This window comes from Polyodon spathula, chromosome 1 (genome assembly GCF_017654505.1).
Source record: "Polyodon spathula isolate WHYD16114869_AA chromosome 1, ASM1765450v1, whole genome shotgun sequence".
NCBI classification, from domain to species: Eukaryota; Metazoa; Chordata; class Actinopteri; order Acipenseriformes; family Polyodontidae; genus Polyodon; species Polyodon spathula.
In genome coordinates this window covers 103,519,661-103,545,463 of record NC_054534.1, presented here as the reverse complement: position 1 = coordinate 103,545,463, position 25,803 = coordinate 103,519,661, and the positions used below count along the sequence as shown (strand labels likewise).

General features: G+C 38.6%; 1 protein-coding gene across 5 annotated transcripts in view; it reads left to right on the top strand.

Moving 5' to 3' along the window:
* The first annotated feature begins 6,150 nt into the window (after nucleotides 1–6,150).
* LOC121325748 (receptor expression-enhancing protein 1-like) overlaps nucleotides 6,151–25,803 on the top strand; it is a 36,511-nt gene continuing 16,858 nt past the window's right edge. For 2 of the 5 annotated variants that reach the window (XM_041268723.1, XM_041268712.1), the window contains exons 1-5: nucleotides 6,157–6,380; nucleotides 15,463–15,535; nucleotides 16,399–16,475; nucleotides 18,758–18,878; nucleotides 19,488–19,601. In XM_041268723.1, the coding sequence (XP_041124657.1) occupies nucleotides 6,349–6,380; nucleotides 15,463–15,535; nucleotides 16,399–16,475; nucleotides 18,758–18,878; nucleotides 19,488–19,601 (417 nt within the window). In that variant the 5' untranslated portion in view covers nucleotides 6,157–6,348. Of the gene's footprint in view, nucleotides 6,381–10,333; nucleotides 10,452–15,462; nucleotides 15,536–16,398; nucleotides 16,476–18,757; nucleotides 18,879–19,487; nucleotides 19,602–23,502; nucleotides 23,554–25,803 lie in introns of all 5 variants that reach the window. The other 3 variants (XM_041268694.1, XM_041268684.1, XM_041268703.1) reach the window with 3 other exon arrangements.

Genomic DNA, 25,803 nt, shown 5'->3' with positions numbered 1-25,803 from the left:
TTCCTAATTGCTTATGCCTCAAAAGTATAGAAAATGGCTATTATTCCCCACAAACTTTGCTTTTGTGACCAGGACAGTGATATTTCAAAATATCACTATTTCCAATGGGAAAACGGGCAAATGTGTGTCTTTTCGTTCGCATAAAGTCAGAAAAAAACAACATTTGAATCCAAATTAACATGTATTTATACTAAAGTAATACAAAAATGACTACAAAAGATTTAGAAGTGAGTAGTTTTTCGAGATTTACGATTATACTGTATTTACAGTATAATCATTTTATCATCAAACTCCTCAATAATGCAATTCAAGTCATTATTTTTTTTACTATAACATCTCCAAAAAGCTCTGCAAATGTAATATTCTTTGAGCACTGGATGCAGAAGCAACTATCTTCTTTATGCCCGTGTTCTCTCTGGTGAAAACCTGCAAGTTTGTCCGAGAACTCTCGGAAATACTGAGCAGCAGGCCAGAGATAAACCCACCATGGATCTTAGATTTTATAGAACCTACGGCGATCTCCAACGTTAAATAGCAATGGGGAAAGCATTGAATACACCGACACTTGTGACGATGATAATGCTGGGTCAGTCATGAATGGTAAGTATTTCTTCAGTGTACAGCTTTCATTAAAACGATAAAACTTGTGCGCTCTCTCTATGTGTGTGTGATTTTATGTGTATATATATATATATATATATATATATATATATATATATATATATATATATATATATATATATATATATATATATATATATATATATATATATATATATATATATATATATATACAGATCTACAGATATCACACACTCCAGATTGTAGCTAGATTGTAAATCTCAGTATTGATAAATAATGCATACGACGTTGCATATTCAGTCACCATTAATATAATAATCTGTATTGTGATTATTGTAATGTACACGTCCTTGTTTGCTGCATTTACACAACACGATCGCTTCTTTCCACAGTAACCGGCTGCACTGTGAACACACGCCTTTATCGTATCTTACGCAATAAGTACAGTACCAACAGTGCTGCAAAAAATAAGATTGCCATATTTACGTCTGCAAATTTCCCAGCTCAATCTCTTCTGTTGACTTCCGGGAATGCAGTGTTTACGTCACTGTTTACATTCCCGACAAGCACTTCGTCACAATTTAGGCTTCCTTTTCAACCACCTATGTGAACGCTCTTAGGTCTCCTAAAACCTCAACTATGAATGGAAGTTTTGAGGCGGCCCAAGGCCGACCCAGTAAGTGTGAACGGGGTCTTAAACTCAATAACTGCAACCAAACGCTTCCTGTAGTTATTGATCAGTCTCTCACAGCGTGGTGGAGGAATTTTGGCCCACTCCTTCATGCAGAACTGCTTCAGCTCAGTGACATTTGTGGGTTTTCGAGCATAAACTCCTCGTTTCGGGTCCTGCCACAACATCTCAATGGGGTTTAAGTCTGGACTTTGACTAGGCCATTCCAAAACTATAAATTTCTTGTTCTTCAACCATTCTGATGTAGACTTGCTTGTGTGTTTCGGATCATTGTCTTGCTGCATGACCCAGCTGCGCTTCAGCTTCAGCTCACGGACGGATGGCCTGACATTCTCATGTAGAATTCTGTGATACAGAGCAGAATTCATGGTTCCTTCAATGATGGCAAGTCATCCAGGTCCTGATACAGCAAAGCATCCCCAAATCATGACACTTCTACCACCATGCTTGACTGTTACTATGAGGTTCTTACTGTGGAATGCAGTGTTTGGTTTTCGCCAGACATAACGGGGCCCATGTTGGCCAAAAAGTTCCACTTTTGACCAGTCTGTCCACAGAACATTGTTCCAGAACTCTTGAGAATCATCCAGGTGCTTTTTGGCAAACTTGAGACGAGCATTCATGTTCTTCTTAGTGAGCAGTGGTTTCCGCTTTGCTACTCTGCCATGAATCCCATTTTTGCCCAGTGTCTTTCTGATGGTGGAGTCATGAACACCGCAGATCCCTGGATGTTGTTCTAGGGTTCTTGTGACTTTCTGGGCGATTTTACGCCTGCTCTTGGAGAGATTTTGGCAGGACGGCCACTCCTGCGAAGATTCACTACTGTCCCAAACTTTTTCCATTTGGACAATTTGGCTCTGACTATGGTTTGGTGGAGCCCCAGAGCCTTAGAAATTGATTTGTAACCCTTTCTAGACAGATAGGCATCAACAACTTTTTTCCGGAGGTCTTCAGGAATTTCTTTTGATCGTGGCATGATGTGCCTCTAGAACCTGTGTGCTGACAGCTTCACTCTGATGGTAAGGGCCAAAGTTAGTCAGATTTATATTGAGCAGGGCTGGCCCAAATCAGGCCTGATTGTTAACCAAAGTATTTAAACAGCTAGGGGGGCAATAACTTTTTCACATGTGAAGATTGCACATTTGATTACCTTGCACACTAAACAAATGAAAGCACCACCAAACTGTGGTGTCATTTCTCTCAGACTCCCTGCATATACTACTACAACCCACAAAAAGATCTGACCAAATTCAATGTGAAAAATGTGCAAAAATGCAGAAAATCAAACAGGCAAATACTTTTTCACGGTACTGTACATACATTTCTACATTGAAGCTAGCATAGATACAAATAAACATCATGTGGATAAGTAACGCTAATATAATGCCCACATAGCTAGATAGATGGTGGTGTATAAAAGAGGCTGCATTAACCTATCTAACTTAACGTTACACAGAATTGCGTTACATATACGCGATTTGACATAAGCTAATAATTTACCAGTTGTCAATCGAACTGAAAGGGAAAGTTAGGTTATTACCGTAACCCTGGTTCCCTGAAAGAGAATGACAACCATTACCCTTTGAGGTCGTGTCCCCAGTTGACCTCTGTTTTCGAAAGAAAATGGCGAAATGATACTATAAGTTCGTCCCTCTTCAGCAGGTGTGAGGGACTTCCCAGTTTTTCTGTTTTTCTATATATGCTCAGTGATTGACGGTAAGAGAGGCTCTTCCCATTCGGTAATGGTTTCTCTTGTACGGAACCAGGGTTATGGTAATAACCTAACGTTTTAAATTTTACCGTTTAGTTTAAGGTTGGCTGCGTGCCTGAATTCAACGCTGAGACGCAACAACTCTTAAAATCGTTCCTAAACTCACCGTTGAGAGCTAGTGACGCGCAGCGTTGGCGCAACGCTGCCTCCCGACTCTCAGAGCTGCTCAACAGAAAGATGGCGATACCCACAACCACGATTAAGCTGCTGTCTAAAAATTATGAATGGGATTTAAATGTAGATACTGACACCGTTGTCCGATTTCAAAACGGTAATTGTTAATATACACACGATTTGTTTTATTTATGTATTATTGTATAACAAATAATTTATTCGCGTCGTTTACTGTGTGTATTGTGGTATTGTGATATATATATATATATATATATATATATATATATATATATATATATATATATATATATATATATATATATATATATATATATACGAAGTGATCAAGCATATTTAATAAAAACTTTTAAGATTTTGCAATATTCTTTTTCGATTCTGGAGGCCCGATATGCAGAATCACTCATTTTAAATGTTACCGTTTAATTTAGCAGAAGTGTTGTTACAATAGTGACGTTTTTGTTGAGTCAAGGCTCAATAGTACCGTTGAATTTAGGGGCGCATTAAGTAAGTGAGCCTCTCAGAAAAAGCACTGAGCAGATTTAAATGACTTAACGCTCAGCTCCACGAGAGCGCCGAGCAACATTTAAAAACGAATAATAATAATAATTTGCTTGTTTGTGTTTCTTTTTAAAACAGCTGAAGGACTTCTGCCGGAAACGTCCTGAAAACAAAAAAAAAAAAAAAAAAAAAAAAAAAACTTCCAAGTCTGAAGATAAGCTCTCGTTCCTTTTGTTTCCGAGCAACATTTGTTCCATAGCACTGATCATTCATGAATATTTTACATGCACATCTAAAGGAATAGTCTACTGCATTATCTGCAAGAAATGCAACAAATCATAGTGATGAAACTAAAAGGCGTTTAGCAGACCGGTTTGTAGAACACTTAAGCATTCGCATTGACACCACTGCATTTCCAGTAGCCCGTCATTTCAGCAGTGATGATCACACTGCTAAAGACAGAGTCTGTAACATATTCATGAATGTTGAATGAAGATTTAATGCCTATAATCTGTTTCAGAATTGATGTATTTGCAGGTGTTACATCGTTTTCTATTACATGGATATGTACCTTTCCAAGGTTCCCCCATAAGGACAAATAGCACATTCTGAATCATTCCACCATCCACAGAATTTGTGTAATAACAATTCTTGAACAACGTTAACGGCATTGTTTGTCCAAAACGTCCTGAAAATAAAAGATTTAACCTCTTTAAACTTCGCGCACATTTGTTAAAACATTCTCTCATAATACATATTTAACAGTTGAGATCCTCCAGTCTATGTCTGGAATCCTTATTTTCTTTGGATTCTATAAAGAACTGAAACGGAGAATTAATTTTATTATGGGTTATATACAAAACCCCAAGGTTCACAAACAGAACAATTAAGGGTTTCATTATTGATCACATTCTGCACGCTAATTTTGGTTCTATTGGATTAAAAAAAAAAAAATCTACACTACACAGGAATACTCTAAGAGTGGATGTGAAAACCATTATTAACCTATACAGTACTTCATCCTGATGTGTCAAGTATTTAAATGTAACTTCATTATCCATTACAGCGTGTACATCCCTACCACTAGCTTTCTTGTAACATTTGGAAACTCAATAAAAACTGAAGGTTCATAAGGGGTTTTAAATGCAGAAATCATTTATTTTCAAGGGGTAAATGCAAACATACAATTAAAAGCTTAAAAATAAAATGTTACAAATCCAAAGAGGTCTTTCTTTTCTTAGGCCCTGAAGCACCATACAAAAGCAACTATAAAAAAGCAGTGACTAACCACTGCCCAATCCTATTTACCATTGCAGGCGCCTCAATTGCTCATGGTTTTAGCCTGCAAGAGATTATCCAAATTTATGGCCAATTCTGAATACAGATTGATGTGCAGTACCTTAACCACCCACTACAGGTATGGGGGTGCTAGAGAGCACTTAAATTAACTGCCCACTGATACATGCATTTCAATAAAATGGATCTCCCCCAGTCACCCCACTAAAACACAATTACAATACAGAAATTAGACACAATAGTTAAAACAAAAGATAACCAAGTAAAACAAAACAAAAAAGGCTGCTAGCTGTGGGTTGAGTCCAGACCTGTCTGCACACAAGTCCAGTTCAACATTTGTCCTCTTTCTTCCATTACCCTCGGTTGCGCGGCAAGGCTTTTAACTGCAGGGCGTGGATTCAAGCGAGACCAGCAAGACCCATCACACCCGGGGATGCTGGAGGCATGATCATCAGCACACCCAGTGTCAGACCAAGATCGGGAACCTTCCAGCACAACACGCAGTGTCAGGCAAAGCAGGTCATGTGTAAAAGAGACAGACACCATACAAAACAGAAACTAACCTTCCAGCACCACACGCAGTGTCAGACAAAGCAGATCATGTGTAAAAGAAACAGAAACTAACCTTCAAACACAAAACGCAATATCTGGTGAAGCTGCTCAACATGGATTTTCAAGAGCTGGCTTTGAATCTACCGGGAGTGATGTTTCGGGGGCGGGCCTCTTGCTTTACAACCAATCATAAGATCTTACAAATCATTCAATTGAACCTTGTTGAGCTCTATAATATGCTGCTTACGTGCCATCAAATTATGAAAATCACTCAAGATAAACTAAATCAAAATGTGCGCAAAAGGTTAGAATAATTGGTGATAATAAATAAGTACAATAATTATTTACCGTTCTACAGTACTCTAGATAAATATTAAAGCAGGTGTTTTAAAGTAATAAAATAATGTTTTTTGGCTTGAGGTATGGACTCCTTCGTAGGACAACTGGCACACTTGATCGTGTTTGTCAAACACAAAGCCTATATATATATATATATATATATATATATATATATATATATATATATATATATATATCTAGAGAGAGAGAGAGAGAGAGAGAGAGAGAGAGAGAGAGAGAGAGAGAGAGAGAGAGTTGTACTTTATTTTTGTTGCTATAATAAACTCATTATGTTGCTGCTGTACTGCGCAGTGTGACAGCAGTCCTGTGCTCAAATGCTTAGTCACTTGCACCCTTCCAGACCGAGACGCTTGCGCGGACGAACGGCTGAGACGAGGGGCCCCTTATTCTGCTGTTAGGTACAGAGAGAAAGGAAGCTCCGCCCTTCTGAAATAGCACATACACAGGCACCCTGCACGACGCCATGGTTTCATGGATCATCTCTAGATTGGTCGTGTAAGTTATTGTTTTCTTTTATTGTTATTATGTATTTATTTATGTGCCATTTCTCTTTCTCGCCGATATAACAGTTCGCGTTCGTGCAAAGCACAGGTGCATGTCACTAAGGTTTACTGCCGTTGCTAGACTTGTCACCTCAATGTAGGCAGTAGCAGATGTGATTAATTCTAGCTGCCTGGGACAGAATAAACGGGGATAGGCTTACTGTCGAGATGCCAGTGTTTTAACCACTCTCAAATAGCCTTTTGTATGTGCTGAAAACAAATCTGTTATTTTCATGGGGACGGGGAGGCATTATGTGACAATAGCTACTCCCAAGCTGTGGGCTATCATGATGCATTTGAAGTGCTGCTGAATCAGGATGGGCACAAAAGGCTATTTTTTAGATTTTAAACTTGCAGTTCTTTAAGTATGTTCGTGTTTTACACACGTCATTGTGTGTATGTATGGTATATACTGTTTTTAAAAAAGGCATACACTGTATATTCTACAGTAGACTAAAATACATATTCAGTTGTATATAGTAATTTAATTCTTAATACATGTGGATAGATAATCCATACAGTTGGCTGGAAGGAAAATAGAATCAACTGACTACTAGAGATACAAAATAAATTACAGCTAGCTAATATGCTTGTTCTTGTGCTAACATAATTGCTTATTTTTTTTTCTATCGATTACCTGGACCTGACGTCTGTGGGCGCTGTCCAAAGTCATACTAGAATTACACGGAATCATTTTTCTGTTATGGGTTTCATTGTTCCGTCTCTCTCCGGGTCTTCAGCCCTTTTTTTTAAAACTAGGTAGTATTAATAACAGTGTACAAAATTCATTTGTCAGCTTAATGTTGTGTCATTTAACCCTCCCCGGCGCTATAAAAAAAAAAACCCAACAGACAAAAACACCAAACGTGATTGACCGATTTTTAATTAATGATAAAAAAAAGCCATCAGAAAGCTCAGTTCTGTTATTTACAGGACACCCCATGAGGCGGTTTGCTCTGCAGATTATGTTGTGTGTTCAGTGAAAACGAAACCGAGTGCTGTGTAGTTAGTGATAACGGTTCTGTCGCAAGGGAAAAAACGACACACAAACCTGTTTTGCCTGGCTTGTTATTTTTGCACTGTACTGTAATATTTTGGTTCCTTTGTTTGGGAAACAGCTGGCTGTATAGGCCACCTACTGTATAAAGTTCTAAACGTGTATGTTTGTGGTTTAAAGGTCTATAATTACAGGGTTGACCTAATGCGACAGAGGACTGTTGTGCACAAAACATTACATATCATTTGAAATAGGCTTATGTTTCACAATCTGTAGTAAAAGGAGTCATACAGAAAAAACAAGTACTGTACTTTTGAATATTAAATAGCTTGTAGAGACTGAGGTAGCCGATGTGCTTGGATTTTACTCAGTTATCAGGTCGCTAGGCGGTGCAGCTGTTGCTAACTCTTTGTTGCTGTGTTTTCACGTGACTGAACCCTGCTAAACATTTATTAAAGCTCGGAAACGCGGAGGTGCGTTAGGCTGCTTTTAAAATAAATGTTTTTTGGGGTTTTTTTGTACATTGTTACTCATTATTTAAGTCCGTCCGTACAGTAACATTTGGTTTTATAATGTATGATGTAGCTGCTGTAGCTATAACACTCTGATTTTCAGAGTATATTTTCAAAATAAAGTGCTGGTTTGAAAGCTATTTAACATTCTCTAAAAAAACATTAATTTTAAATGTCATTTTAAAATTTTTATTATAAGTAATATATCTTTATTTTCATTGTATATTAAACATGTTTTTCAAAAGTGCACCCCATGACTGTGGGCATAAATACGGGTTTCAAACTGCTTTAGGTCAGTATCTGCTTTGCTCGTTTCAAAACCTAAAATGTTATTAGATCTTAATCTAAGTCCTAATAATACATAAAGATAACCTGATTAAACAAATTACACAAAACATGATACTTTTTCAACATTTATTTATCCACAAATGATTCAACATTCAATATCCATGTGTGAAAAAGTATGTGAACCTTTAGATTCAGTAACTGGTTGCACCCCCTTGAGCAGCAATGACTTCAACTAAGTATCCTGTAACTGTTGGTCAGTCTCTCACATCGGTTTTAAGGAATTTTGGCCCATTCCTCCTTACAGAACTCCTTCAACTCGGTGACATTTAAGGGCTTCCTTGCATGGACAGCTCGCTTCTGGTCCTGCCACAACATTTCGATGGGGTTTAGGTCTGGACTTTGACTAGGCAATTCCAAAGCGCGGAATTTCTTCTTCTGCAGCCATTCTTTTGTAGGTCTGCTTGTATGTTTAGGATCATTGTCAGTATATATATATATATATATATATATATATATATATATATATATATATATATATATATATATATATATGTAAATTTCTTGAAAACTTGAAAACTATAATCTTTTATGTTTCCAAAACGAAAACACCTACTCTTTTTTTTTTTGTTTTGAGGAAACAAAAAAAAGTTAAAAACTCCAAAAATGTTAATTCAAAAGTATTCATACCCTTTGGTGCTGTTATGATAGTATTGTCTACAAGGTGCTATAAATTTCAATATGATAATGCAGAACCTAATTCTAGAAAAGTCTAGACAGTGCTGGATTGTAGGTGAACAGTCTTAGAGAGTATAAATGGGTTAGGCATAGAATGATCACTGTCATTACCAATAAGTCAATATGGGAAAAATTAAAGAGCTATCTGAAGACTAGGCACAACATTATTTATTGTCGTAAAGCTGGAGAAGGATACAAGAAGATTTACAAGCATTTGAGTATCCCAATTTCAACTATTGTTTCTATTATCAAGAAATACAAGACTCATGGTACTGTCACAACGCTCCCTCGGTCTGGAAGAAAGAAGGTTCTTTCACCAAGAACAAGCAGAAGAATTGTGAGGAAGGTTAATAACAATCCGAGATTGACTGCCAAAGATATTCAAAGTGAACTGGCTGCGAGTGGGACTGGGGTTTCCATTTCAATCATAGGTTGAGTATTGCATGGTGAAGGAAAACGTCACAAGGACAATTGCTTAAAGTTTACAAAACGGCATTTGAATGATGGAGATGAGTTCTGGTCAAAGGTGATGAAACAAAAATAGAGCTATTTGGTTGCGCTGATAGTCTTTACATTTGGAGAAAGTCTGGTGAGGCACACAAAGAAAAGAACACCATACCCACTGTCAAGCATGGAGGTGGGAATATCCTTCTGTGGGGTTGTCCTCTAATGGCACAGGAAATTTAGTCTCAATACATGGTAAAATGGATTCTATAGCATACCAAAAGATATTGGCCAATCATCTGAAACCGCCCGCTACAAAACTTGGTTTAAAGCGCAACTGGATGTTCCAACAGGACAACAATCCAAAGCACACATCGAAATCTACTTCAGAATGATTAAAGAAGAATAAAATCAAGGTTTTGGAATGGCCTTTGGTATGAGTGGAAGAGGGCTGTGCATAAGAGAAGTCCTTGGAATTTGAATTTGAATGAACTTGAACAATTTTGCATTGAAGAAGGGTCAAAAATCGTTAAAGAATCATGCCAAAAGGTCATTGACAAATATCCTAATCGTTTAAACGAGCTTATTATTGCTAAAGGTGCCTCAACTAGCTATTAATTTAATTTTCCTTGTCAGGGTATGAATACTTTTGAATTAGCATTTCTGTAGTTTTGCAAAAAATGTTGACATTTATTTCTTAGAACTTTTTTCCTGGGGTATGTAAACTTTTGACTACAACTCCATCCATCTATCCCATGTATATTATTATATATATATATATATATATATATATATATATATATATATATATATATATAGACACACACACACACACACACACACCCCTACACACTGGTATTTTCTGTTTTTTTTATTGTATCAAGAAAATGTCTGTGTTACTTATATTCTTATATACATTTTGTTTTTAAGAATATTTTGAGGGCTGTCTGGAATAGCTGGCATACAGGACTGAAAACAGATGGATTCTTCTAATTCTGTTGATTTCCCACTAAACATCAGTTGCTATGGTTGAGAGGAAGAAATCCAGGTATACTGCTACTGTCAGCTTTGTAATGCTAACAGTAATTATATACAGCATTTACCTATTCAGTGACATACCACAATCAGGAGGGTTCTGGCAGTCAGTCATGTTACCATGTCAAGGGAATATGTTTGTTTGCAATCTCTTCCACACTATAAATAAAAAAAAAAACACCATTGACCTTTTAACTACATACGGTGAGGCATGTGGTAAGTATTTTCAAATAGCTGAAAGCAATATTGTCATTACTTCTCCATTTGTTAACATATGAAGTACTAGAGCACAGCAATCAAAAGCAGTGTTTCTTGTAGCACAGAGACTGCTTTTAAAAATAGATATCAGGTGGAGAGGTTGATATATAACCAGGGGTCATTGGTTTCTGTGTAGAAGCAGTTGCGAGTTATAATAAACTCACTGGCTTTCATCCAAGTTTGCTGCAATACAAGAAAACATGTATTGCGACTTTTCCTGGCAGGAGAGTAAACACACGGCACAGGAGAAGCAGGGCCAGCTTCCTATTAATGCCAGCCTGTACTGTAAACAACTAGTCCAGTTACCCTGAAGCGCTTGTCCCTCGTGTTCCATAAACAAAGTGAACAGCCTGGACTTTATTCACTGATGTAGTCAATTGGAACTTATTTGTTGAAGAATATGCAACAAGCCCAATGTACTAGTCCTCTCTATATATGTGTTATCCCTTACATCCCTTATGCAGACATCCATGTGTGTATCCAGCTATATCTTGTGCTCATTAAATTGTTCAGAAACCTGGTATGGACTTTCATGCTCACATGAATAGTAAATGGACAAATCAGTTGTAAAGGTGAGGGAAGGACAGCTTTTCTTCTTTTGAAATCAGCACATTAAAATATGTGTTCTGCTGGCATGGTAGGGGTATGTTACTTACATACCTTGTTGTTAAATGAACCTAAAAGCTCACAGACAGTGCAGCCTAAAATATGCAAAATCCCTACATAGAGCAGATACAAAGGCTTTAGAACTGTTAGTCCCCACAGCCACATATGGGCAGATTCTGCTCTGTGACCACTCTACCCTCTTCTACCCCCACTTCTCTGTACAATGTCATTAAATATCATCATATTACAGGAGCATAATGCAGGTCATAAATTAACGTCATAATCATCTTTATGCATGCACCCATCCAAACAGGCATTGCTACCTTCAGTATGGGTATGAGGAGAGGTTATAGTACACCAACACAGACCTGTGAGACATCTCTTTAGGGATTATATTTATCCTGTAAAGAGGTGCTTGGGCCTACGTGGCCAAAGTGTGTGCTTGTTGGTCCTGGTCTTTTCTTTTGTTACCTGTATTTTCCCTTTTAAATCTTCCAATTAGCTTATTTGTATATAAAATGAGTGTTTCAAGCATGTTTGAAGTTTGATGATATCCATTTGATTGTACTTTTCCTATGACTGCTTCTTCTTTTCTTCCAGTCTGAGCGGTCTTTATTTAGATTTTCAAGCCAGCCAGTCCCTAATCGAATAATATGAAACTGAATAATCAGTTTAGCTGTGATGGTATGCCGTTTGAAGCTGCCTGGCTAGCTCGTGATGTTTGAAATGTTTCTTTCCTAAATGTGTTTTCAGATCAATATGTCAGATTGTGTTACATGATAATCAGTAGTCAAGTAGTAATAAGCCATGGGCCAATAGTTAATGTCTCTCTAGAATATTCACAGCTTAGTAAATGTATTTGTTCTGAATAGATTCTGTGTGCAGTTTCTGAATTGCTGTGGCCGACCTGTTTTGAAAAGAATAAGGGTAAGAAGTAAGAATGGACATGGAGAGATTTGCAGGTTTCTGTTTTACCTTGTGCTCTTTCTCAAGGGACTTTTTCAGCCTGAAAAAAGAAACAAGGACCAGGGGTCACAAATGGAGGTTAGACAAAGGGGCATTCGGAACAGAAAATAGGAGGCACTTTTTTACACAGAAAATTGTGAGGGTCTGGAATCAACTCCCCAGTAATGTTGTTGAAGCTGACACCCTGGGATCCTTCAAGAAGCTGCTTGATGAGATTTTGGGATCAATAAGCTACTAACAACCAAACGAGCAAGATGGGCCGAATGGCCTCCTCTCGTTTGTAAACTTTCTTATGTTCTTATGTTCTTATGTTCTAAGGTGTCAGACACAGCTTTTCTGAAACCTGGTTGTTTGACATGCAGTTACCCTTTACATCTCATTTACAGGATAAACTGCAGTATTAATAAATGCACATCAAAATTGAGGGCGATTAAGAAGATACATGTTTTCTATAAACGTTAATGTAAAGTAGGCCAACTGCTCTACATATGAAGCCTTTTAATAGGATCTGATGAATATGCATGTAAGATATGCTAATTTTACCCCAAAATTATTCTATTCAACTGATCAACATTCTGCCACTGTTGGGATAATTAAAGCAGGTCACTTTGTGTACAAAGCCTATGGAAATGAAACATCGAACATGTGCATGCACTTGTCTGTATATACTGTATACAGAGATGCTGAGAATATACACACTACCCTCCAGCCAGTCTTAGGACAGATGAATAAATATAGAATGACTTCAGGCAACATTCAGCAATTTACATAATTGTAAAAAAACATTTTGTCAGTGTAAAATGAACCACAGTTTTCCTGCATTGGTAGTATATGGATGTTTGGGTTAGCACTAGACAGATTGCTCATCTTCCAACCATCATATTAATCTCCTAATAAATACAAGACCCAATTCAATTAACTTTTTAAAAGAAAAAAATGGTATCAATTTGTGCAATAAACTGGAGAATATGCATGTCATCTCGTAGAAATATGCAGAAGTCCAATTAGTAATTGTTCAACATTCATTATATAAATTGATTTAAACTGAATTGCACCCAACTACTGAACATTTCCTAACGGTACTTAGTGTTCAGCGCAGAACATACGTCGGAAATGCATTGTAATCTACATAACAGAAACTCCAGCTCCTCATTCACTTTATTTTTAAAGGCTGTGTCTGTGCTTGTGAGATGGTATGTGAATCTTTGAGCCGGAGGGGGATTGACAGATTGTTGGTACAGTAGCTCAAGGGGAGCGAAAGATGTCTTGTCATCGTTTCACATTGGGTCTGCCTGGCTTTTGTGATAAGCAGCGATGTTACTAATACACTGGGAACCTCTCGCCAGAACAAGTGCCTGCCACGTACAAAAACGGCTTTCACAAAAGAAACACAGGGAGCTGCTCTCGAGATACGGAAATGATACACAGTAGATGCAAAGGGCACTCCATTTCTTTTTAATATTTGTATGTACATAATAATAAGAAATGGATTGCTAAGTATTCCTCATGATACCTTTATTGTAGCCAGAAAATGTGATTAATGTACGCTTTTTAAATAGCATGGCTTTATCGAACATGAATATGTGGAATGCCAGTTCATATTCCACAGTGAAAGACATTAAAGGCTGGATTCAGTCATAAAGTATAACTGCCATACTGTTCTAGTCAAGAGCCATCATAACAACTGGTTTCTATTTTTGCCTTTGGAACTGTAATAAATCTAGACAGGTAACAATTTCATACGAACAGTTTCGTAGCAGTCCACCTCTGTGATATGTGTTCAGCTATGTGCCTGCAAAAAAGGAATGTTCCCCTGTGTGACTAAGTCTGCCAGCTGGCTCTTTATTATGGGAAGCAGGGCAAAGACATTTAAAAGTGTCACTGTATTGAGAGTTGGTTTTGTTGGAGACAGGATTTTTTTTTTCACTCTATAGATCTAGAGTTACAGATCTGTTTTCATAAGAACTAGCTTCTATTTTTACCTTGTAACTGGCAGAAATCGCCCTTTCCCCTGTAAATGTTTACCACAATAAATAGCAGACTGTAATAAAGAACAGTGAAAGCATTGTAAAGCACAGAGAGGTATGGTAAAGCATATTAATAAACATGGCGAACCAGGTGAACTATGATAAATGCATAGTATGACCATGTGAAAGCATGGGAAAACTGCAAAATGACTGCATTGTAGTAATATAGACAGGTAACAGCTTCACATGCGCACATAAATATAACAGTTGTAGCAAGTACATGGCTTATAGGTAGCAGATTCGATTACAAGACATACATAACCATGTAACAATGTGGTAGTAACTTGGTAACTACTAATGGTTTCTGCCCTTACATGTTAAATAATTGTGTAATAAGTGTGTAATTGCATGCAAATGGCTTGTAGCAAAGTGTTGTTCACAAAGCCATGTCTATGTAATTAAACAGAAGTTACCGTGTAAGAGCACAGACCATTGGCAATGCCCAATTAGCACAGTGTAATTACATGCATATTCATCCTACAGATAGATCTTTCTGAACCACTGTGATTGGAAGTGGGAGATGAATCTGCAAAACAGATAAACATATAATACCTATCATAACAGCTCATTTACAACATTTAAAATGCCAGGTATAGCACAGCTTTTATTGAATTGTTCTGGTCTAAACTACTATTTTATCTTTTTTTTTTAAATTTATACTCTTTTTACAAATGTGTATACCACTGTGGCAATGTTGTAATACTTATATAGATTGTATTTGTCTTGAGGGATGGGCTTATTTTAGTTCCTTTTTGGGTTTATATTTGGGTTTGGGCGTTGAATGAAAAGCGTGCAATATAGTTAACATGCATGACAAATAAACTCCCACCGAGATTCAGCTGTGGGATCTCACTGGGTACCTCCTAGTGTCGGCTGATACTAAAACTGTACAGCATGATAAGGATTTAGCATCACTCCATAGAATTAACTAATTTTGCTTCATAAAGTTGAATGAAAATGTCTGAATAATGTTACTTTAACATATTGCATTACGTGCCACTTTGTAGTTTTATATACTTAACCAAAACCTGACAAAAATCTAAATCTGATCTAAGCTTATAGCTGTGCATGCAGACCCTGTGGTGAATTGTATTTAAGCTGGTAATCTCTGACTAGTTCCTAGATTGTTATAGCACATTTTAAAGCTTCTGTTTTCTTTTTTTTCAGGCTTATTTTTGGCACACTTTACCCTGCCTACTCCTCCTACAAAGCTGTCAAATCGAAGGACATTAAGGACTATGTAAGTATTGACTGTCTGTCCCGAACACTGCAAGGCAAAGGTGAAACTGAAGCGGTTTTGAATTTCAATGGGGGTTCATCCAATTGCAACAGACCTTGAGCACATAGTTTAACAATCTTTGTCCTAAATAAATTTGGCATATCTATCTATCTATCTATCTATCTATCTATCTATCTATCTATCTATCTATCTATCTATCTATATCTATCTATCTATCTATCTATCTATCTATATATATATATATATATATATGTTGTTAGAATTATTATGGATGTACTTTATTTGTAGAAGTAGTAGGTCTGTATATAGTGTGTGTGCCTGGGGTCGAAGGCCACTCTTCCTTTCCTTGTGCTTAAAAAACATAAATTACAATTCTATGAGAAGGAAACTGACCAGCCACAAGGCCCTGCATTCTATGTTTGTTGTTTATTTCTGGATTGGTACCTATGGGGAAAGTTTTTTCTAGCTAATCACAATTTGGAGTAAGTAGCTTTAAGAATCCAATCCCCTGTAGTTCGTCAGCAGTATGGCTGTTACCACAGTACCAATCAGCAGGAAGCTTTTTAGTTAGAATTTTAAATGAACGAGGACAACTGCTGTTGATAGCATCAACAGTGTTAGCTCTGCCAATGATGTATAATGACTCTGTGGTACTGTGGTATTAGCTCAGCTTCTTGCTGCCACAATACTGTGGCAATAGACACTTCCTTGACATAAATACAGCCATCAGTGGAACAACGTGTCATCTCAAGTTCCCAAATTCTAGTTGGTAAGCGGCTCATAATGTACTTGCACTGGCCTCTTCAATTCATAGCGACTGGTTAGTCCAGTTTTTTAAGCGAGTTTCTCTTTCTTCTATGCAGGTCAAATGGATGATGTACTGGATTATATTTGCACTTTTCACAACAGCGGAAACCATCACAGATATCTTTCTTTCCTGGTGAGTGCAATGAACCTGCTGATGTTCTTGGGGAAGCCAGCAACACTGAAATCATTAAAGTGTACCATGGCAAATTTGAGAGATGGTTTTACACAGAGGTTAAGTGGGGGCGGGATGTGCCGGTGTGCAAGTGTCCACCTTAGTTTCGCACAAAAATACGGCTTTAGTGTCTCAACAATTAGCACGCGTATGTTTCACCCCAGGTCAGAACCCTTATTCTCCAGAAGCACTTCTCCTATACCTGCAAATGTTACGCGTTACTGGTGCATTAAGGGTCTTCCTGTTTTTGGAAATCATATCAGTAAAATCCTACTAATGCTAACGCTTTGTGTTGAGTTGAATTTTGTCTGTTTTGTTTCTGTTTACTGGTTTTATGTCGTCCAAGTGAAAAGAGCTTCACAAACTAATATTAGTGCGGCTCAGCAAAGCAAGCAGTGGTAAGGCTGCGCAGAAGCAGTCACCGAGAGACGAATCCAACAGTTTGGACATGACAGAAACATCGGCCCTCCAAATAGAAATCCGACAACACCTACAAAATATACTGTCTGTTAAAGGTTAGGTGAGCCCCTCAGTGGGTAGCATGTCATGTATAATCCCGTTTGGAAGCACAACAAATTTCAACAGCAGTTGGAAAGAAAAAATATTTTAAACATTTAATTTATATAGACCTTTTATGACGCATTATCTAAAAACAATTGACAGTAAAACTATTTTCATGTTTTCGTTGTGTAACACTAAAACAATAATATTAAAATATTATAGATGACATTTAAAAAACAAAACATTTAGACATTAGGACTGACTGTGGTTTAGTAGTTTGTTGGGGGTTGGGGGGGGGGTCGTGTCAAAAACGACACGTTACAGGCAACTTTTTCAAACCCCTTTAAGTGTTTTGGACACGTATGTGGCACACTGGTTTTACAGCTGTCCTATACCTTTCTCATGTTTACATTATGCATTGCCCATCGTTACTATGCTTTCATTATACTTTACAACAGTCTGCACTGCCCTTACCATTGCAAACTGTTTTAAAGTTAAACATTACAGATTTATAGCCAGTGTACAGTGCACAGCATATGCTTTATTATTGCAGTTATTTAATTGTACAGCAGAATATACCTATTCTGAGCAGTTGCAGTTTATGAAATATTGTACTGTGCATAAGATGCTTAGACCTGAGAAGTTGCTCTTTGATTCTAGTTTACAGCCATAGACATATGTGACGTGACATGGCCTTGACACTCCAAGTGTCTTAATGTTAGTTAACACCAGCGTCTTCAAGTGACCGCTCTGTCTTGACAGCAATACAAATAGAAATTTGATCCAGGTCGCTATCCACTCGATTGTGCCAGCGTTTACTAGAATAAAGGTATTTTGGATGATCTAGCCCATGTTATACGGCACAGTATGTCTATGGCTGGCAACTAAAACTGAAGAGAATTTACCGGTAAGTCATTTAAAGCTCTCAGAATGATTGCAAACATATTCAAAGGTAAGGAGAAAGTGGTCACTCTTCATGTTGTGTGGCTATGCTACAGGACTGTAGCATGTATCTCTTGTTTTATTGTATTCATATTTGCCAATTGCTGACACACTGGAACCTCGCAGGCTTCAGCTGCCCATGACTAGCCACCGAAATCAGAACAGTGTTTCAGTGATTTTAACAAACCTGGACAACCTGGGAAACTCGTGCTGTGTGTCAAAGGTCACTGGGGGATTGTGGTATTCTCTTGTGTTTCGTTTTAAAGATACCAGCTGTAGCATTACGTGTAGAACAAAGCAGTCTGAGCAAAGGAAGCTGAAACTGAAAGAACGTTCATTGCTGTTTTCATTATGGCACTACCTACGATTTTAGAGAGCCTTCTCAAAATCCAGTTGAAGGACCCCTCCAAAGAAACACGGATGGAAAGTGAAAAGTAAAGTAATAATACATGGCGTGTAGAAAAAATCTCCTTTTATTTTGGCTAACATCGCTTACTTTTTATATATCAAGTTCTACATGTTTCCTAATGAGCATAAACAAAGAGTTTAAATACCGCCTGGCTACAGTTTGCACTTCATTTGCAGCCAGTAGTGCCAAAGATATCTAGATAGGATATATTTGGTTTGGCTACATCGAGTATGAGACACAAAACCTGATCAGATGGCTGCGCTCAGCCGCTTGGGCGAGCCCTGGAAACACCCTGCTTTGTTGCCGTGGGCAGCCATAGCCGGGAGCGCAGGTGACATTCCAGGCTTACCAGGTGCAACAAGTAAATATACCAATTTCCTTTTCCGTGCAGGATTCCGTTTTATTATGAACTCAAAATTGCCTTTGTGGTGTGGCTGCTCTCCCCCTACACAAAGGGATCCAGTGTTCTCTATAGGAAGTTTGTACATCCAACACTGACCTCGAAAGAAAAGGTAAGGTTATTATAAACTGTTTTAGTAGAAGGGGCTTAGAATTATTGCTCATGAACTTGCATGGGTTGATCCTGATTCATCCAATGAATTTTTCTGTAGTAACATATGTTAAGTGCCAACCACCCTTCTTCTGGCAGTTATATGGTAGTGCAAGTGGGGGGAAGACAAACGTTCCCCAGCTTGCAAACTCCCTAGACCATACCTATCAAATCCCATCAATTCCTAGGAAAGAGAATGCAGTGGAGCAGGTTTAAATTAATCGGATCTGCGTGGGGGGCTGTTAGAATGAAGCAATAGAACCCTGATGAGATGTTGTTACCATCTGGTAGTTGACAGTGTCGGTAAGAGTACAGCACAGGCAAGGTCAGTTACTGATCGGTTTTATTGCGGTTAGAAACCGGTAAACAGTTCCTTTTTTGTTATGTTCGATCTTTAAATTACATATGTGTCTCTCTTTTCAGTTATAGAAAATTAGAAAGCAGATCTAATGGGATAGTGACAACATGCAAATCAAAAGAGAAGCAATTGAGAACAGGCCTTGGCCAGGCCTAGTGACGTAGTTGGTCTGTATATAGTGACAAAGCAATATTATTTTTTGTTGCCTCTCAGGAAATAGATGACTATCTCTGCCAAGCAAAAGACAAGAGCTACGATGCCCTGGTGCACTTTGGGAGAAAAGGCTTGAATGTGGCGGCTACAGCTGCAGTAACAGCAGCTGCAAAGGTAAGTCACATATTCCGTACTCGGGAGTGGCATCAGCATGCGATACAAATCAGTGATGTGTAGGGCAACAGGTGGGAGGCCATTCACAAGCTGGCTGTCAATCAAATGTGATTTATGCTGAGACTGTTCTGGCAAAAGCCAATTATGCACCTAAGCTGAGAATCTGATGTTAAGAGTCTGGAGTTAAATCTGGTTATAACCATCAGCTTAATGACAGGCCAGAGCCCAGTGTTGGTAGGAGACACGGTCATGAGGTATTAAATGTGCTTAATTTGGAAGCAAAGAACTAGCTTTAATAAATAAAATGTGATTTAGCAGAAGCTGATCATCTTCAAGCTTATAATATTGAGTGGTGCACTAACCCAGCTTGCTACAACAACACTCAATGGGACTGCTTCTCCATCCCTATAAACAAGCAGCCAGTCATTTTAAAAGGGCAGTAGCCACTGGAAAATAGAAATGTGGCTATCCACGAGAGGCCTTTCTGAGGTCATTCTGCCTGCCTATGCTCGTCCAGTTCTTAATAGCTAATTCATCTCAAAACTTTGTCAAGTCTGGTCTTAAAGGATCCTAGTGATTCTATAGCCGTCTGTAATTCTGCAATTATTTTCAACCGTGTTCGCATCCTATAAGCTTTAAAAAGTCATCTGCTAGGCTTCTGACTCCACTGTGATTCCAAAGCTGATAGAGATAGATGGCAGATAAAGCTTCAAGCTCTGTCTCACCAAGAGCTGTTTTAACAGGCAACTCACCCCAACTAGAACACTTTATTACAAGATTAAATAAAATAAAGATGAGGCTGGTCCTCCTTACCCTGCTTAGACATCAAAGCCAGACTGTGTGGAAAGTGAAACGGAATGGCTTCCTTGTGCCCATACTGTACTACAGTGCACCACATCTTCTGCTTCCCATCTGTCTTGAAGTCATTACCCCCAACATTGGCTCGCAATCAATGAGGTGTTTGTTTTTTTCTACACTATGATGTTTATGAAGTCAGTATTCTTCTGTGGAAAAAACAAACATTTGCAAGTAAAACATAGCAATGAAATGTGGTAGGTGGAAGCACCTAATGACGAGGAACGAGAATCCAGGACCATCACAAAAAGTCCTGTAGCTGACACCCAGCTAACTGTTCAATGTAGGCACTGCTTGTTTTCTGCTTTTGCAGTATTTAGCTTGGTTGAACACTGTGTTAGTGTGGAGCTTGGTTGGACACTGTGTTTTCTTCTATAGCAGTGTGGAGCTTGGTTGGACACTGTGTTTTCTGTTTTAGCAGTGTGGAGCTTGGTTGGACACTGTTTTTTGCTATAGCAGTACGCAGTTTGGTTGGACACTGTGTTTTCTGCTATAGCAGTATCGCATTTGGACATTGTGTTTTGTGCTATAGCAGTATGGAGCTTGGTTGGACACTGTGTTTTCTGCTATAGCAGTATGGGTCTTGGGATATTTTGTTTTCTGCTGTAGCAGTATGGAGTTTGGACACTGTCTTCTGCTATAGCAGTATGGAGTTTGGACACTGTTTTCTGCTATAGCAGTATGGAGTTTGGACACTGTTTTCTGCTATAGCAGTATGGAGTTTGGACACTGTTTTCTGCTATAGCAGTATGGAGTTTGGACACTTTTTTTCACTGTCAGAGTTTCTGACAACTGGAGGCAAGGAATTCCAGAGGGAGGGAGGACAAGTAGAAAAACTCCGACCTCCCAGAGTGACCCACCTGAATAAGGGAAATGTCAGCAACGAAAAACTTTTTTAGTGTAGTTGATGTCTAGGGATATAGGAAAGCAACAATTCAGATAAATATGTAGGCTGTATTCCCTGAACAGCCTTATAAATCAAGAGTAAGATCATAAAATGTAATACAAAACTTAATGGGCATCCAGTAGAAATTTTCCAAAACAGGTGTAATCTTCATGCATGAACAAGAGCTGATCTCCAGCAGTACTTTGTAAGTGTGAAATTTTCAACACACAACGCCAGGAACAGTGCACCTACTGACACTATGCAAGTGTCTCCTTTATGAGATATAACTAGCACGTCGGTTTTTCGTTTTTTATTAATTTCATTTTTGGGTTCTTATTTTGAGCTATTTTCGAGTTTTTTTATATACTGTAGGAAATGATTGTTTTTGGTTACTTTCCAAAATGCTTGGGTGTTTTTTTTCTGTCAATATGTATAGTAACTCGACAGTACTCGCACACTTCAATTTACCTTCTTTCCTTTGCTGTTTTCCACAACAAAATCCTTCTGGTCCCGGGCACATTCTTCTGGGGTTTTTGTATGTAGGCATTTTTTTACATTTCACCACAATTTGCAATTCTGTTTTATATTCTCCCTATCTAACGTAATCAAGCTTTAAATCCCACGAAAACAGGCCTTCTACTGTAATTGCAATCTTGTTTTAAATCTAGCAAGCAGAGTCTCCAATAGGAATGCAGAATTTGCTGCGACTCAGTAGTTGGGGCGGGTTTAAAGTATTCAGAACAAATCAATGATAGAGACGAGTCAGGAAGGAGGGACACTGCCCAGCTGAACTGGAGAAGGTTTGCTTTTTCTTTTTTGTAGCAGGTTTTTTTTTTTTTAATGGGAAAGGGATGAAGTCAGTGTGAACTGAGTAACCATTTCCAATGTTTTTCTCGTGTGTATTGGCTATACACAGATTGCATTTTTTTGTATTGCAGGTGTTTTATCATTTTTTATTGGTTAAAACCGCAAATTTTGAAATATAACCAGTTTAGAAATGTATCAGGCTGTGCTGTGTATCCATATCTGATTTTATAACTCTCTCTCGCTCTAGCTTCCTCTCCCTATCTCTCTCTCTAGCTCTGGCTCTTGCTTCCTGTCCGCCTCTCTCGCTGTACTCACACTCTCTCTCTCTCTCTCTCTCTCTCTCTCTCTCTCTCTCTCTCTCTCTCTCTCTCTCTCTCTCTCTCTCTCTCTCTCTCTCTCTCTCTACATGTACTTATAGGTCTAATTTTGTATTTCCAGTCATGACTGTCATGGAATACCAACATACTTGCATCATATATAGCAGAATTCAATTTCAATAGAGGTTTTTTTTTTTCTTATGGATAGTTTAGAGTTAAGATCCACCAGTACATTGACACACTGCCTGGATGCTGATGCTTTCCTTACAAGAATTGAATTGCTGGATGCATTTGCAAATTTAGCAGTCATAGTTTCAATATTCATCAGCAGCAGCCTGAAAGCCAGTGTTTCTGAGAGGCCATTAGCATCAGCTTATAGTCATCAGTCACAGACAGTCAATAAACAGCATCTCATGCTATATATCTGGTCTCTCAAAGGGCTCATCATGAACGTATTCCCTGAAACAGTCACTGCAGCCTAAAGAAAATGATTTACAAATCAATGAGGTTGTCCTTTACTGCCGGTAGTCAAGTGTTGGTTTTAATGAGTACACATGTGGCAGGTTGGCTGTCTGGTGAGGTATCTAGACCAGGAAGCTTCTAATGGGCTCTGTTATGCTTTTGAAATACTGTCTGAGCTGAAGGAAGTATGCAAGACAGAATGGGCCCAGATTTCACTAGCAAAAGCAAAAGGAGGAAACACGAAATACTGAAGCGGGTGCTGATACTTTTGTCATCAACAAATACTTGAAATTACTATTATTAGCAGCTAATGCTTTGGAATAGACAGGAATTAGAATTTACTGCCATTACTTTTAAAATGTGTAGAGACTACTAATAAGCAGTGATTGGTAGCTTCATTACACTGTGTCCTTAGGAACGTGCAGCACATGGAACAGCAGACGAAATCATGGAGGTAGTGGAACTGAGGGTCAGGGAATACATAGGATTTTGAGTTAGACTAGCCCTGGGTTTGTGTCCAGGCATGTTCAGCACAAGCCTGACTGTTGCCATAATAACAGATTCTTCCTCACAGGTATCTCAACTTCCTGAGATAATCAAGTATGGGGACTTTAAAGAAGTGAAGGTACCCAGTTGTGTGAAGCACTAACTCCACACTAACGCCATTTTTCTGATCCACCTGCAAGGCATTACAGAGCAGCCCTGATAGCATTTCACTGTTGGCACAGGACCTGTGTGTCGTTCCATTTTCTGCATTTAAAAGCCAATGCCAGGGATTGGGTTTCACTTACCAGGGTTTGACTGCAGCACAACCCTAGGGCGTCAGAGCACCAGGTGCTTATTGTTTCAGTGTTTCAAAGGGCCCATACAGTCTTAGTTTTAATTGTTAACATTCTTCAGTCCTTTTAGATTGAAGATAATTAGTATCTCAGTTGAAAACGAGGTGTTGCATCAACAGTTTTAAAATGATTTATCAGCACAGACTGTATAAATAAATAAACGCTACACTAGTCGTCAGCCTGATCTGAAACGCATTGCATATAATAATAATCTTTATTTTTATATATCGCCTTTCATAGTGGTCCAGTATCACAAAGCGCTTTACAAGATATGAGAAAAGGGTGCGTGAACTATGCATCAGTTGCAGAGTCACTTACAACAACGTCTCACGGGAGGTTAAGTGACTTGCTCAGGGTGACACAGTGAGTCAGTGGCTGAGCTGGGATTTGAAATGTGGACCTTCCGGTTACAAGCCTGTTTCTTTAAACGCTGGACCACACAGCCTCCTGATAAACACAGTCAAGCTTCCCATCCACCTGTACATCATTACTGTAGGCTCCACAGATCGAAGTGACTCAGAAATTGGATTGTTGTATCAGGGGAGGCTGGTCAGTGCATAGTACACCAGCAAATGGCTGCTTCTTATAAGAAGTGCAGCTTTGCGAATTCTCAGATATCTGCCAAGCTAAATTAAAGTATAAGGTTGGGGAAACTCTGGAAAACTGTCTGGGGAAAAAGACTGGCATTTAAAGTAGTGTAAGAAGGCCTTTCTGTAATTAAAAACTACACGAGAGAGCCTTGTCTCATACCAGCGAAACAAATAGTAGGCAAGATTTTGGGACAATGTAGATTTTTTGCATGTTGGAAGTAAATTCCGAGCGATTGGATCTGTGGAATGCCCTCAGAAGATTTTATTGAACATCTTCAGTCACCACAAATAGTCGTTGCTTTGCGCAGGGTGTGGCCACGCATTATTAATGCCACACAGTGTTAATGCCACACGTTATTTGTTTCCTGTATAAAACATATTAACCTTACCTAAGGTAACATTAGGTTGACCAGGATTAGTGCTAATTCGGGTGTGCGGAGCCAGCAGTTAGTGTTTTGTGCAGCGTTGGTTTATTTATGAGAAGTCTGTGCACGTCTACACTGCTTATGTACCCTGTTGCTCCAGCTCTTCCATTTGTGGCTGCAATGTTTAAAACCACTCAGGCCCTTGAAAGGCGGGATACAGGCAATGTAATGAGTGTGGGGGTCAATCTTGTCAGTGTCTGTGTGACTGTAAGCTGTGGCAGTGGTTCCCATCCCTACAGTGTGCTGGCGTGTTGACACAACCCGCATCGTAGTGTTGTGCTTGAACTGCAGCTCTGCCTTCAAGTGAAGCGAGGCTGAGGATTTTAGTCATGCAGGGCAGCATGGTCTGTGTTAGTGGATTGACAGTTCAATTGCCTGTTCATGTCATTTATTTATTTATTTATTCATTAATTTATTAATGTATTTATTTTACCATGTTTTTTTTAACCAGTAAAGTATTTGTTTGGTATGTGGGTTGCAGAGCTTCCTTTACTTCATTTTGATATTGTTTTTAACCATATTTAAGCCTGTTTTTAACACGGCTGACTTTGTGGTGTAGCTCCAGTTCTTATTTCTTTTAATCATGGGGAACCCATTGAGACCGATGTCGCTTGTAGAATAGGGTACAGAGGAGCAGTCCCCACACGTGACTTAAGCATCTGTGGCTGCCAAATGGGATTATATCTAATGAAACATTTCTTATCTGCCATGCACTTCCTTTCATGTTTCACTTACTTTGTCATTTCTTCTCAGTTGTGTCTTTGGGATCAAAACATGTGACTGCCAGCAAAGGTTGTTGTATTGATCACTGTTTAGAGCGTACACCTTTAGTAAACGCCACTTCTTGAGCCCCTTCCCTTTAGATTCGGGACTGGCTGGCACAGTTCTGCTCAGTCTAAGAGAGCTAGAGGTTAATGAAGCAGCAACATTGTATGGAACCGGAAAATATAATGGACTAGTTCAGAAGCAGTGAATTCATGTTACATGAAGGGTGACAACCTGTGTGTGAAGCCTGAAGATT